Source organism: Leptinotarsa decemlineata, unplaced genomic scaffold (assembly GCF_025532065.1).
Source record: "Leptinotarsa decemlineata unplaced genomic scaffold, Ldec_3_MD MMD2_tig00003798_RagTag_RagTag, whole genome shotgun sequence".
Classification (NCBI taxonomy): Eukaryota; Metazoa; Arthropoda; class Insecta; order Coleoptera; family Chrysomelidae; genus Leptinotarsa; species Leptinotarsa decemlineata.
This window is the reverse complement of record NW_027412596.1, coordinates 493,576-509,050: the sequence shown is the minus strand read 5'-3', so window position 1 is coordinate 509,050 and position 15,475 is coordinate 493,576. Positions and strand designations below refer to the sequence as shown.

The 15,475-nt window shown below is 31.5% G+C and overlaps 3 protein-coding genes across 4 annotated transcripts in view; 1 reads left to right on the top strand and 2 right to left on the bottom strand.

Moving 5' to 3' along the window:
• LOC141483653 (twitchin-like) overlaps positions 1 to 15,475 on the bottom strand; it is a 437,930-nt gene that overhangs the window by 89,235 nt on the left and 333,220 nt on the right. The gene's annotated exons all lie outside the window — the stretch shown is intronic.
• LOC111516923 (uncharacterized) lies at positions 8,459 to 13,940 on the bottom strand. 2 transcript variants are annotated; one of them, XM_074178420.1, is made up of 2 exons: positions 8,856 to 13,940; positions 8,459 to 8,796 (listed from the first exon to the last, which is right to left on the bottom strand). In XM_074178420.1, the coding sequence occupies exon 1, from the start codon at positions 13,778 to 13,780 to the stop codon at positions 10,031 to 10,033; it is 3,750 nt and encodes a 1,249-aa protein (XP_074034521.1). In that variant the 5' UTR covers positions 13,781 to 13,940; the 3' UTR covers positions 8,459 to 8,796; positions 8,856 to 10,030. The 2 variants fall into 2 exon arrangements, with proteins under 2 accessions (XP_074034521.1, XP_074034520.1); XM_074178419.1 differs by having other exon boundaries at positions 9,260 to 13,940.
• LOC141483648 (uncharacterized) lies at positions 13,994 to 14,678 on the top strand. Its single transcript, XM_074178418.1, has 2 exons — positions 13,994 to 14,173; positions 14,234 to 14,678. Exons 1-2 carry the CDS (start codon positions 14,079 to 14,081, stop codon positions 14,610 to 14,612), a joined length of 474 nt encoding a protein of 157 aa, XP_074034519.1. The 5' UTR covers positions 13,994 to 14,078; the 3' UTR covers positions 14,613 to 14,678.

Sequence of the window (15,475 nt, the reverse complement as noted above, 5' to 3'; positions counted from 1 at the left end):
TCGGTGAAGATATTGATTTACTTGTGATTTCAATTGGGCATACACTATATCTTGAACAAGAAATTTTCTTTTAAAAAGATGGCAAAGCAAATGTGAAAACGGAAATTGACTGTTTTGAGAAAATCTGTTTGAAAATCTGTTTTTCCGTTACTCCTCTAAGGGTTTCGACAAATATTCAAGTTCTAAAAAACACATTCTGTTTCTTCACGCTTCAAGCGGCTGTGATGCGACTTCTGCGCTCTTTAAAAAAGGAAAAAAAAACGTTTTTGAGAACTTTCGAGAAACTATCTGATTTGGATGAACTTGCCGCAGCATTTGAAAAAGAAAACTGCCCGGTTCAAAGATTATTTGATAGTGGATTGCAAACTTCATTAGCTGTTTATAATGCTACAAAGTCTGTAGATACTATCGATCATCTTCGTTTTGCACAATATGTCAAGCTATCAAAGCTCAATAAACCTGTGCAGTTATCAAATATCCCACTAACAAGTGGAGCAGCTCACCAACATTTTAATCGTGTTTACTCAAACTTGGTTAGAACATGATTTGAAATCCCAGGAATGGAGTTGTACAATGCGTAACGGATCCAGAAATCATGGAAGAATTGGAAACGAATATGGGTGAAGATGACAAGATGATAACGTCTATGAATTTTTACAACTGCGAGAAGACGACAACGATGAAGAAGAAGAAAATTGTAATGAAAACTTATTGCTCTTTGGAATATTTCATCTGTTTTTTTAATTTTGAAATTCACAAATGTATCAAATGAGAAATTTTGATAAAAATATCATTTAAAATGTTATTTCTTTTCTATCCATTTGTATTTTCTAAAGAATAATTACTATAGATTAGATTTAATCATGATGTAATATATATGTTTTCCTCTACAAATTTATAACTACACGGGCAGGTAAATATTATTAAATAAATTGAAACTTAATTGAAAATAAATAATTAATGGAAAAATATTCAAATATAATGTATTTGTTAATAGAAAATGAAAATGATTCATAATCTTTCATCAAGTAATCTATAAACCTTAAATGAGCTGATTTCGATCGGGACAACCAGTTGATTTCAAATAATATTTAATCTGCGCTCGCGCTGACCTCTATCTCAAAAAAGATTTAACGTACGGAAAAATGTTTGAAAGAAAGTTGTAGAAAATTTAATTCTCTACAATATTGATAATCAATACAATTAGCATAAAACCCATTGGAAACGAGATATTGGCAAAAAAACGTGCGTAAAGTCGTTTTTTTTACTTTTGACCCCCAATTTCTGAAGTTGCGGCCGTAGAATCATTTGTGAATTTTGAGAATACTTTTATAATGCCAAAATACTCAGTTGATACAAATTTACAGCTGGGTTTGTCCACTTTCCTAGGCAAACCCCCTAAAATGACCAGACTATTTCTCAATGTTACAAAATCAAATTCATTTAGAAGGTGAGTGTATCCATAATTTCTTACCTGATAGTTTCCATGTTTCCTATGTTACGTAAAACAGGTTTTTTTAATTTTGAGAGAAAGTACATTAACATATATTCATATTGATAGGTTAATATTTTTAGAAGTGACTGATTTTTAGCTTTCTACTACTCCATTTCGATACAAAAAAATGTGGAAATCTTGTGCGCCATCTAGTGGTGAGTTACAGAAAAATTGATAGACTAAAAACCTTCTCTATGAAAAATGACTTATACATGTTAAGTTTCATCACGATCGGTTTAGGGATATAGAAGTGTATCACTTACCAACCAACCAACTAACAAACATCCATTTTTATATATCAGACTAGTACTATGATGCTGTATCGCTACTGTTCCAATGTTTGACATAATCAAAATCAACGAACTTAGGCGTGCACAGCGTTATAGAACAGTGGTTTCAAAAAATTGTTCTACAGCGCCATCTAGTGTTTTGTTACAGAAAAATTGATAGCCTAAAACCTTCTCTATGAAAAATTATTTATACATGTCAAGTTTCTTCACGATCCGTTGAGCGATGTAGAAATTTATCACTTACCAACCAACCAACCAACAAACATCCATTTTTATATATTAGACTAGTTGTTGCCTGCGGCTTCGCCCGCGTAGAATTTGGTAGTTGTAATACTAATTAGTACTATGTTGCTGTATTGCTGATGTTCTAATGTTTTGACAGAATCAGAATCAACGAACTTAGGCGTGCGCAACGTTACAGAACAGTGCTTTAAAAAAATTGTTCTACAGCGCCATCTAGTGGCTAGTTACAGAAAAATGTATAGTCTAAAAACCTTCTTTATGAAAAATTACTTATACATGTCAAGTTTCGTCACGATCGGTTGAGCGATGTAGAAGTTTATCACTTACCAACCAACCAACCAACCAACCAACAAACATCCATTTTTATATATTTTCATAGATTATTTGAGTAATTATAGTTTTTATTCTTTTGAGAATTTACTTTTTCCAACGAAAAGGTAAATTTTCGAGAAAGTATATAATATTTACAATATTGGTTTGTTAATATACATGGCACATTGGTTATGCGAGATATTATGCATATTCAGCTATATCAACCAGTCGTCTTCAGACAAAAATTAAATCAACATGTGTTGATTGTTATTCAGTTCACACAGTTTAGGCTTGAGAAATGTGACAGGATAATTTTAGCATTCTTTATATAAATCTATGATAGTCCCACTAGGATTTTCAGGAAAAGTACATGACTATTAGAAATTGTTAAAAGGGGATTTTGAATCATAAAAATAATCTCATAAATGTTGAAGGGTAATAGGTATCTCCTCATACTGGTACCAGTGAATACTGAAAAGAAAATATAATGGGTACCGTTTATGTTAATCTGAAATGTTGCAAAATCTGAATAATATTTCGATAAGAAATAGAAAGAGACCATTTTCACTGCTATAATTCACTTCTAAAGAAGGGGAGAAGGGAGGAAGCCGCGTTTCGACCACTATTCGAGTTCGGCTCCTCATGATACATAGTTTAAGTATTATTAGAAATCGTCAACAAAGAAGTTGTGAACTTCATACATGTATCTTCTTTGTAAGTGAATTCAGAAAATATTTTGAAGTGCTAACACAGTTTCTCCATATTCAGGAGACTTTTTCATCAAAGCAGCAATTTTTGTGGCAGACTTGAAGTCTGCTCTTAAACACTTGATTTCAAACAAATAACAATATATATTATTGGTGTTTTATTATTTATAGTTGATTATTTATAGTTCATCAAACTGAGTCTGCTTGGGAAATCAGAGTACAAATATTCAATAAGAACCTGTCTACCAACTCTTTTCTTAGATCAGTTGGCGATGTTTTGTACCTGGACAGGAGAAAAAAGTAATTTGAAAGTTGGAGATATGACAATGATAGCAATCTTGAGGAGTGGGTGACTATTTTTATGATGAATGAATACAAAATTTGTCAAATGGTAATGTTAACCATCTCTATAATACAAAGGAATAATTTCATTGTCCACAAATGGTAAATTGATCATCTACTTATTTTCCTCTTAGGGCGCATTTTGCATTTTGTTATTGTAATTGTTCAGTTCATTCCGAAAATATTATTTGAGATTCATACAGTGTGGCTGTAAACTTTTTTGATAAATGTGGCACATTTAAATAATGCGGTTGCACAAATATTTTTTCTTATATATCTAATAAAAAATGTTTTAACTGTTAATTGTAGAAAATTCATCTTTTGTAAATACTATAGAAAGAACTTCCGTACTACCAAGGACAAAAAATTCGAGTTGTTTGTGATGGACTGGTTGAGTTTTGCCAAACAGCGCCTCAAAAAGTGAATAGAAACTTCAGAAAGGTAATATCTTGGCCAAAACGAATATTCACCTTCTTTCAAATAGTTTTGTTTTCCTCAGATTTCAATCAAAATTCATCCAACTCTGAATGAATCATTATATTCTACTTTTCCATCTGTTGAATATTTTAACTCAACGAGATGCTGATAAACATATATTGGTATAACATAATGCTAGAAAAAAATTCAGAAAATGTCAAAACTATTATTGTCCTTCTTAAACGCTATTAGATGAAAATATTTCAGTTCCATATCATTATCCAATAGTAATATATACCTTGACAGTTTATTCCATATTGGAAAGTACAAATGTAGACCCCACTAAGCTGTCTATTTTGGTTTTACATGTAACAATTATCCAATTCTGAAGTACTTACAGTATTCGAGTGTTCCGAACTGATTTTTCATTTATTTCACTGATGATAAAATGATGAAAGGTGAATCTTGATTTTTACATTGCGATATTCATTTCGACTCCCTGAACGCTTTGGTATCAAGTACCTATCCACAATTACTTTAAATACTACTATAGATAACATTTGTGTCAGTTCTGATACATTGCATGATTTGAAACTTTTTGTGTTATATACTCAATTTTTCATTCCTCTTTTGAAATTCTGCGTATACGAATATTTTATATATACTTTGTTTTAGCATTTACTTTTATACATTTCTATATTACATTATTTTTAATATTCATTTCATACATACTCTGTAATAACAGCATTTCCTGTAAGTGAGTACTCTTGTTGGAAATACATCGCTTTTTTATGGAAGAATCACTGAAATTTCAAGAATCTCGTGTTTTGATGAAACTTCCCAAAGATTGAGGGTGAAATTTTTGGTACAATAACAAAAAATCAAATTCCCTTCGGAGATGGATTGGGCCGATACTTAAAGAGGGATTCTAACAAACCAGTCTGACATAACCTCAACACGAGTACAGCTAGACAAGCCACATACTACTTCTCTTCATTCTAGAATTGACACTGCATCAATTTCTCTACTGGAGATATAATGCATTGTTTAACGAAACGTGCGTTCTGCTATTTACTGGTCATCATTATGATACAATTCACTCATCAGTTACACAAAATGAAAAGAATGTCGCTCGACGCGTCTCGCTAACCAAGTTGGTATCTTCTGGAGTAAATTTTTTTTACAGTATCAATTCTAGACTTATACATCAGTACTTTCGAATTGTATCATTGATTTCAATATGTTTTTAATACATACTTTTGATATACATTAAATATTGCTATATTTTTTCCCATGGGTTGAACAATAATTTACTACACTGAACAATAATCGACCTTACTTTTATTTAACTTCAAATACAAAAAACACTTCAACTGAAACTTCAATCATTATTCTAATGTCTATCGCCTCACTAGATCGCTTCGTGTACCGCACTATAACTTCCACTTGACTGTCTCGATATGCTCGTGGGTAACGTTTATATATCGTAATCGAAAGCGGTAGAAAATTCGCCGGAATTCCATCGAAGACCGTAGAATATCTGCAAAATGTCGGTCGAACTGAGCGCGCTCTTCGCCACTTCACAAATAGTTTATGGCTACCAGTAGCAGCTGGCGTTTTTTCTTCAGGGCATGATTCACACAAATATGTAGTTTACACAGAAATAACATAACAGTGATTTTGTGTCAATGTTCAATCAACATCTCTTGGTTGTTTCAAATACAGTTGACATATCTTTAGCTCCATTATTTTATTATTTTTCCAAATGTCTTGATGAACTCTTTATTATATTTATAAAACGAATGATTCGTTAGAGAGAGAGAGAGAGAAAAATTATTCCAGCATTCAGTTTGTTAATGTTTGATGAAAACATTGTTCACATGGTACAAAAGTAGTAACATAAACATGTACACAACATTATTCATCTTCAATTCATTGTTTTCATGACGTTAATATAATAATATTTTCCATAGTGAAGAGAATAGAGAACAAAAATGCTCAACCTTCGAAGTAATCCACTAGATAAATCAAAACCAACGCAATTGCTTTCTTTCTTCATCACGTGTGTTGTATCTGCTTGTGCGACTACTTGAATTTATTTCATCGCGCTATTATTATTTCAAATTTTTCGATCAAACGGATTTTCATATGGTTTTCACCAATGACAAAATGATAAGAGAGAAATTTTTTGAATGTACACATTTCATCCATTCAATTTGTGTAAAAATGATTTTTGTGTCACTCAATGTTCATGTGGAGGTAGTAACTATGAAATTGAACTTTTTATATTTCGTTTTTTTAATCTTCTACATGTTTTCATCATGATTGATTGATAGTCCAAAAATGTTTTTTTCCAAAAAAAAAAAACTAATGTATCATATTCCCACTATTCCATATTTGTTTTTCGAAAATGAAATTTGTTTTATCTCCATTAAGGTTATCCACTTTCTTCAAAAAATGAGTTTTCCAATCTATTGAACAAGATTCGTCAATATATCTATAATATTTGTCAATATTAAAATTGCTATCTTGTCTATTCTATCAGTGAGAAACAGGGAAAACCCAATTTTGTGTGATTTTTTTAACAGTAGAGACACGAATCGAAAACAATTCTCATTTATCATTTTTTTGTAACCACTTTTCTATAAAGCAGTCTACTTGTGCCAAAAGCAAATTATGTAGTCATTCACATGTCATGCAATTCAGCCCTTCCAATCTGAAAATAGACTTGCTTGTCGAGATAATTGAATAGCTCCGAGCCAAATATGGCGTTATATTCGTACAAAAAGCGGGCACACAGGACATAGATTCCTGGTAAACAAGTTTCTTTTATAGATAGAAATGAGGCGGATGGAAAGATAACATACATCTATTTCGAGTTTGAGAAATATGGGGATTTGTAGGTAGATTGCAACTTTTATGGTGTAGACAAGAATCCGACATGTCTTGATTGACTATTTTTTGAATGGTAATAAAAATTGATTGGTATTCAATTCAGTGAATTATCTCTTGCGGTACGGAAATATGTTAATCTATAACCGTGATACTTAATTCAGTATAACGTACAAAGTAGACTAAATTATATGATGGAATCGGCCGATACTTGATGAAAATCCATAACTAACGTATTCCAAAAACACTTTATTGTGAGATTTTCACTAAATTGTTTTACAAAAACGCAACACGTGTTTCGCCATACAATGGCTTCATCTGGCATGTCTTTTCAAGTTGAAAGACACACCAGATGAAGCCATTGTGTGGCGAAACACGTGTCGCGTTTTTGTAAAACAATTTAGTGAAAATCTCACAATAAAGTGTTTTTGGAATACGGTAGACTAAATTGAGAAGAACATTTTTAGAAATCCATAATGTTATGTACATTAAAAAAATTCAATCCGTGGAAGTTCAATTTGTCGCGTTTTCAGTAATTTTTGAATCGAAACTTCTTCAAATGTCAGGACATAACACTCGAAAGTATTTCTGATATTTTTCCACCTCTGAACATTTTGTGAAATCTTGAGCAATGAAATGATTCCTACATAAAACTGATAATACATTCATTTCCGTGAAATATGTTATGACAGTTCCAAGAAAATATCATGTTTGCTACATTGACGAACTTTGTTTGTTACTTCTGCAACATTTGATAGCGTTGCGTTCACATAACCTATTTAAATTCGACGTTTCTCACTTAAAATGAGAAGTGTAAGGATATGTCACATACGATACAGACCGTAATGAATTATGTGCATATTATTGTCGCACAACACTCGTTATTTTGTTTCTCTGTCTGATCTGATAACTACCACCCACCGTTTGAATTGTCATAATATACATTAGTAGTATAGCTAACGTGGTTCTAGATACAATGGTAACCATGCCATCGAGCTGTCCATCGAGAGCGTAAGGGGTGCGGTTGTGTGGGGTGAAGAAGCGTGTCAAAAAGGCCTTGTTGTCGAAGAACAATGGTGTGCCAAAGAGTTCTTGAGCAACCCTTGTGTAGATCGTCAATGACCAGAGGGTTGTGATGGTCAATGACCAGAGGGTGTTGTAAGAAGAGGCCTCGACAGGTGTAGGTTAGCCGTGTCGTAGAGCCGTTTTGGCTCAGTGGATGGTCTTCGGGCAACCCTCTTCAACCCTCTTCGACCCTCTTCGGCCAACCCTCTTCGGGCAACCCTTTTCGGGCAACCCCGGGGCACCCTCATTAGGCGACCCCTTTTCGTAAAAGCAGGCGTACGCCAATGTGTTCGTTTCGTAAAAGCAGGCGTACGCCAATGTGTTCGATGAGTCGGTGCAGCAGTTGACCTTGAGACAACTTTGTAGCAGTTAATTAGGATATCGTTGCATTTCATTGGAATACTTGTTGTTTGTCTGATAATAAACCAGATTAGCTGACCTTAAGGTCATATGTATAAGTAAACATGAATACTTTGTTGCACTTAATTAGGATATTTTCGTTGCATTTTGTTGAAATATTTGTTATTTTACTGATAGAAAACCAGATTAACTGACATTAAGGTCAGATGTATAATTAAACTTTAATACTTTGTTGCATTTCGTTGGAATATTTGGTGTTTCACTGATAATAAACCAGATTAGTTGACCTTAAGGGTCATATGTATGATTGAACATGAATATTGTGAAAAAGAAAATACGTAATTTATTAACGTTTATTAATTAGTAGGTATTCACAATGTATGAGTTATTTTCAAAAATTCATCTTTTTTAGATGACAATAAGTATACATAACAAATTTCTGGTAAAGCTAAATATTTTTTGAGATTAATATTTGCATATTCATAAAAATCTTCAACAGTTGTCCACCAGAAACCTCTGTAAGTTATGGATGGTTTATGGAATTGTTCAATGCTATGATGTCCGCACATTAATCGGCTTTTGAATGGAACAATGGGATGAAAGTTTTCGTGTGATCCAATAACGTATCCGCACCTATACTTTTTTCCTTTGTCCTTACATGTTACTGTAGAATCTGAAAAAATGAAAGAATAATTACAAAAATGTTTGAGGAATATTGTTGGTTTATCTTACATAACGGTATTGATTTTTCAGAGTAGAAAGCTGGATATTCATTCAAAATAATCGTATCTGGATGTACTTCCATTAATAAAAAGCTACCATTTTCCAACTTGTATGGTGTATTGATATAAATAACTTTTGAAGTTAGGATGTTGCAAATTTGTGAAAGTAGAAGAATAATGTACAACAAACACATATTTTTATCGCTGTGTGTGTTTCTTTGAAAGCAACTCGATTACTACTAGACGTAACAGTTGTATTAGGGATGTTTTATACCATATACGTCACGTGAAATCTGTTCAACTATACATTCTAAACATAATATATTCGGATAATTTGTTTCTCCTCCACATTTAGTACACTTATATTTCACTGGTACAGGCATAATGATGTGAATGATGCTATTGGTTACTTACGAATGACTCCACGATTGTCTGCATAACGTTTATCAATTCTCAGATGCTTCGGCGATTATAATTCAAAAACGGTTTTCTTTTTGCAATTTTTACAATACTGTCTTGTACTTCTTTTTGATGCTTCCTTATTGTCTTTTGGAGTATTACACAGTTTGCAAAATAATACGTTTTTTATGGATTCTTTCGTTTTAAGGTTTATATTTTCTTCTGTTTTCTCTTTACAGAGTTGTAGTAAAGTTTTTTCCATATCTTCACATGCTTTCAATAAAGTGTCCTCGAATAAATCGCTAAAATCCATCTTTTGATTTTCACTGAAACAGAAAGTGTGTTGGAGGTCGAAAAATTAAATTCCTCATGTGTGGTTGTTGAATGAATAATGAACAGTTTTGAAGCGGTTATGATGGTTATGCTGTCAGTTGTTGTCTCCTCAACTGACTTCTTGAATCCCTCTCATTCCTTATTCTTTGTCTATAGGACCCAGAATCCCGACGTTGATGACAGGGTGGACAAAAGTTATAGGCTGATGAAAAACTTTCATAAACTCTCAAACATCACCTGTCATTACACCGATACTTTGAAGGACCATTGACTTGAGGGATTTCGTTTCCATTAGTGCTACTAATAATATTTTCCTGGATTGCTTTGTTCATATTGCTCTGTAAAATCACAAATCAATCGGAAAAAGAACTCAAGATAGAAACGTTTTTTCCATTGTGTTAAAATATAAGTTGTGAGTTAATTAATTGTAAAAATGAATATTACAAGTGTGGATTAAATTTTGAAACCCCAAGGCAATGTATCACTTGATAAATAATTTACAATTCGTTTGTCATCGAAAAGAGTTAATGCAACTTTTCTTTGATTTATTGTATATACCTCATGTTTTTTACTACGAATCAGATTTTCCGTTACTTCAAAATGTTCATTTCTGAATAGACAATCGTAGTAATTTTGAAAATTTATTGTTTTGAGAGAGGCTCTGGTGACACCTTTATCTTTTTTAATTATCAAATTTTCCCCGTCATTCTCTCCATGTTCTACTTTTATCGCATACATTTTCGACTTCAAACCAATGAACTCTTTCATAATTTTTCCATTGTTTTCGTCTTTCATCAAACCTAAAACTTTTTTATTTACCAATGGAATTCCGAATTGGTTATCTACAGCATAGTCTGATGTATCAAATTTATATATGTCCTCTTTGATATGTGCATAAATGTCATCGGTGAAAAAGTGGTAAATCAATGAATCAGTATCTGTATACAACAATTTCGCATTTTCATTGAATTTAGGTTTGATATAATTATAATGAAAGTCATATAAAATAGTTTTTGAAATTTCCAAAACACTGAAACCCACATAAATGGGTTTATTCAGTTTTATATTGACTCTTTTCATCTCAATGATTACCATATCATCATCAAAAATGGTCAAACTATGAAAATTCGGTTTAGATATGTAACTTTTTGCTCCGTATCTACCCTCCCACTTAGTACATAATTTAATATCTTTATATTTACGACAGTTTTCTATTGTTTTCCCAAAGACACTATTGTTCATTAGCTTATAAAAATTTTTCTCAAATTCATTTTTACTGTTTTGTCTTAACATCGTATTCAAATCAATATAAGTTTTTAACCATGGTATTTGTTTAAATTTCAAAATTTTATGAACTCTGCTGATTTTGAGACCTAAACTGACTGCCTGTTTCAAATTTCTATAATGGATAACATAATTTTTCTTATCGAAAAGTGTTGTTAACAATTTTAGATTTTTTGATGATGATATGGGTGGAATCATTTTTTGAGGACATAATGGAAGATCTTTATGAACATTTTGAAGTTCTACAGGATAATCTAAGTCAACTTCTAATATGTAACCATATTCAGAATCATTAGGTGTATTAAATATATCTTCAGAATAGAAATCAGTATTATTTTTCCATTCAAAATCACCTACAGGTAAATATTCTGATAATGCTGTACCATACAAGTTATTAACATCGTAGTACATGAGATATGATGAGGGTTGATCAGGGTTATACTCGTTTTTCATGTAAATATTATTAGCTTTACCATATCTATTGCTACATTGAGATATTCCTCCTCTTATACCCCTTTCAATAAACATTAGCTTATCTACATCATCTAATAATTCCAAAGTAACCTTTGAAATTTTTAAACAACTTGCATAAGCTAGACCTGGTGCAGTGTAATATTTCAAACATTCCAAATCGTATGTTTTCATACATACTTTTCGAAAGTTTTCGAAAACGTCAGCCAAAAGTAATACATCTGTTTTCAAATATAACTCCATATATTGTTGTAAATTTTGAATTTCAAAAGTATCCCATACTTTAACAGCGTGTGAATACTCATCTTCTGTTACACCACACTTTCTCAATTTATTGAAAAAGCATTCGATCGGTGGTAATTTGTCAATGTTCATTTTATCCCAACTATCAAAATAATCATATGGAAATATACCTTTCTTAGATAAAAGTTTGAATTCCTCTTGATTTTTACAGAAACTTTTTGTGATTAACTTTTCTGAATGATTTAAATATGAACTCAATTTATCTAGACTACTTGCCATGAAACGAAAAGAGTCTAGGAATCGGTATGTTATACTTGTATTGTCAATTTGTTTACTAAATGATATATATTTTTCTTTATTTACTGGTAACAATCTGACAGCACCAGAAATCTCTTTCGCTAAAGCTCTAATAATGAAATGGCTATCGTAACCAGATAAATTATGAAAAACAACAGGTATCATATTATCATTCTGATAGTTAATGTTGCAAGGGGTGGAATGGGCTGCACCCCGAAATTTTCCAGATATATGACAGTGGTCCTTAACCTTGATCTGATCCTCTGTGAATGGTTTTAGACAAATATGACAGTTAGTGGCTGAATCGAAATCGTGTTTTTGTTGAGGTGATAGCGGAATCATTGGAACCACATTGGAAAATACTGAATTTAATTCGAAAGCTAGCTGTTGTAAACGTTTGACGAACCAGCTGATACAATCTTTACCAGTATATAATTCGAATTTTGATTTTGAATTGTCGAAAGTACACAATAAGTAAAATGCTACACTACATGGAATATGTTTTTGAAATTTTCGAATTTTCTTACTAGGTTTCACATCCTCATATTTTTCCAAAATGCTTTCAATGTCTGAATAAATCACAAACGGTACGGGTTCTTTATTTTTGAAGTCTGTGAAAGATAAACATTTTTCTTTTTCAGATGGTAGAGTTATTTTGGTTTTATTCATTTTTCTACAGGTAAATATATGGTTGTTCAATACTTCCTGTGAATAGAAATGGTTGAGACATTTGGTACAATAAAACTTTTTGTGATTTATGTCACCACTTTGTCTACACAACAACCGCGACATGTCTTTTATTAGAGCAAAATGATAAATAGTTTTGAAATTATTCACATTTTCATCTAAGTCCATCAATTCCTCTTCATCACATGAATCAACATCATCGAAATCATGTTCGGTTTGAAGTATTAATAAATTAATTGTTGTTAAAAATTCAAGATTACTCAAACGGATAGGAACGATTTCCTTTTTTTCAATACCGAAAACGTTTATTGACATATTATTCATTTTCTCAAATTTTGTTATATCTTTAATTTTAAGTGGAAATTCAATCCCTTCATATTTCAATATATTAGAAAAATGTGGATATGATGATTTTTTACAGACATTAGTTGCACATGGATGAAGAGCTGCCACAATAGACCAAAGAAAACAGTACGGATCATTATTTTGAATGTTAAGGACAGCCTTTTTATTTTGAATGAATTTAGGTACTTCAATATATGTGGAAATACCTACATTTATCGGTGTATAGTTATTAAGGTTCACCTTCAATTGTAAAATTTCATAAAGGCTCCAACCGCTGTCTTTTTCTTGAAATTCTTCAAGTTTTGTCAAAATATTATGTTTGATATGCTCATCGTAAAATAATTTCAAATCTGTATTCGAATCGAGAATTCTGTTTTTTGTTTGAAAATGTTTGATGTCAGTTTCACCGGTTTGAGGCTTCATGAAATTCGCTAAAAATATAACGTTAACTTTCAATAAAGTTTTTTTCAATTCTCTCCTAACTTTACATATAAAAGATCTGTATGCTTTATCGAAGAACTCCGTAGGATCCTTAATTTTCAAATTAATGATTGCACCAGTCCTTACACGACTATTGAAACATGATTCTAAATCTTGCCAAATTAAATTTCTTTTTTTGTTTTTATCAACATTTTTATGAAAGTTGAATTTTTGTTTATAATATTTCAATAAAGCCAAATTCGATTCTAATTTGGAAAAATATTTTTTGTTCGAACATTCGTTGAATTTGATATATTTTTTCAAAAGTAAGATATTTTTGTTCAAAAATTTAATCCACTTGCAATACTCAGCTTTACTTTTAATCAACTTACCAACTTTTTGAATTTTCAACACAATATTATCGCTAACTTTTTGTATTTCTGCACAGGTATTCATTGTTGTTTAGTAGCGTGAAAATGATAAAGTGAATAACGAACGATAATCAACACAGTTTTAATCTATTCTCACTTACCTTGCGAATGATGTCAAATTGCAATCAGTTCAATTTACAAACCTACTTTATAAGATTTATGCAGCACTTATTTGCTAATGAGTTGTTATTTCAAATGCGCGCTATTTCCATAAATTAGAGGTCATTTTATTTTTATCAGCACAATTTCACAGTATAAATTGACGGATCTGTGTCTTTGGAAAATCATTCTAGTTACGAGTGAATCGAGATACAACAACAAAAATGTCGACTATTCCAACAACTTTAATTATCAATATTACAAATACAAAAATGTTGCCCGTTAATATGGCAATGGTGGTGCTTAAACAATTATTCAGGTAAGTCATTTTCAACTGATATTATTACTTGTGTTTGAACAATTTTTCATATTGTTATAGATATGGTGTGAAGCAGATTGTAAAAAAATCTGAGGACTGTATTTTAGTATATTTAAAATACAGTCCGAAGATGGTTACTTTAACCAAGAAATTTGGTAATTTGCCAGTGAAAGTAACCCGGGCAATGGCTGAAAATGAAAAGGAATTGGGGTTTCTGGAAACAGCAGTGAAACGGTTCAATTTCAATATACAAGATGATGATGACGTGGACGCTATTCCATCACCTCCACCACCAAAAAAGTTGAAGGATTCATCATCATCATCAAAAGAAATTCTACCGCCTCCAACACGATCACTATCTCCTGTCATAATTGAAGATTTTGAAGGAGAAAACTCTCAACACCCTACTTATTTCCAAGAATCCCAAGATTTTTTGTAAAATTTATTTATTATAATAAAATAAACAAAATTGAGAAAAATATTTTTTTATTTCTGCAATGTAGTAAAAATCACATGTATAATGAGAATGTGTGAAAAGTAAATATTTCATTATAAGAACAAGAATTCAGAATTTATTTCTACAGTGAGAATACCAATATTTCAATAAAAAAACATTTTCTAGTGCACGATTCAAACTGTTATTTAAATGATTCATACAATGGTGTGACTTGAGAAAACTTTTCAAATTTTCTATTGCAGGACATCCTTCTTCATACAAATCGGAAATTTCATTTTGAATGAGTTGACTTAACCATTTTTTCTTTTCACAACCTTTCACACTTATAACAGCATCAAAACCAACACAATTCTTGATGAACTCCGAAATTTGTTCGTAGTTGATGGTTGCTACTGTTGTTGTTGTTGAACTTTGCTCATGCTGCCATGACAATCCATGTAGATTATTTGTACACCAGTTCATATGTTTTTTCACATGAGGCATATATTGATTGATGCCTATTGGTAAATTAATCATTCGATGGTACCATACTCCATTTTCAACATTCAAAATTGCAATTTCTTTACATAAAAAATTTCCTTTACCATATTGAAAACCTTGCACATCGATGATAAACATGATACCACACTCAATGACACCGTAAAAATAAAGTAATATACTGATTCATAGAGTATTTATAATACGAATGCTGATTACGCAATATTTCTCTTATATATCCAACTATTATGTTTGTCATCGAATCCTAACCATTTAACGAAAACTTTTCCATTCTTTCTTTTAAGTACTTTTTCTACGAGATATATATCAGGATGTTTTACTTTTTGTAATTGCTCTTTGTAAAAACC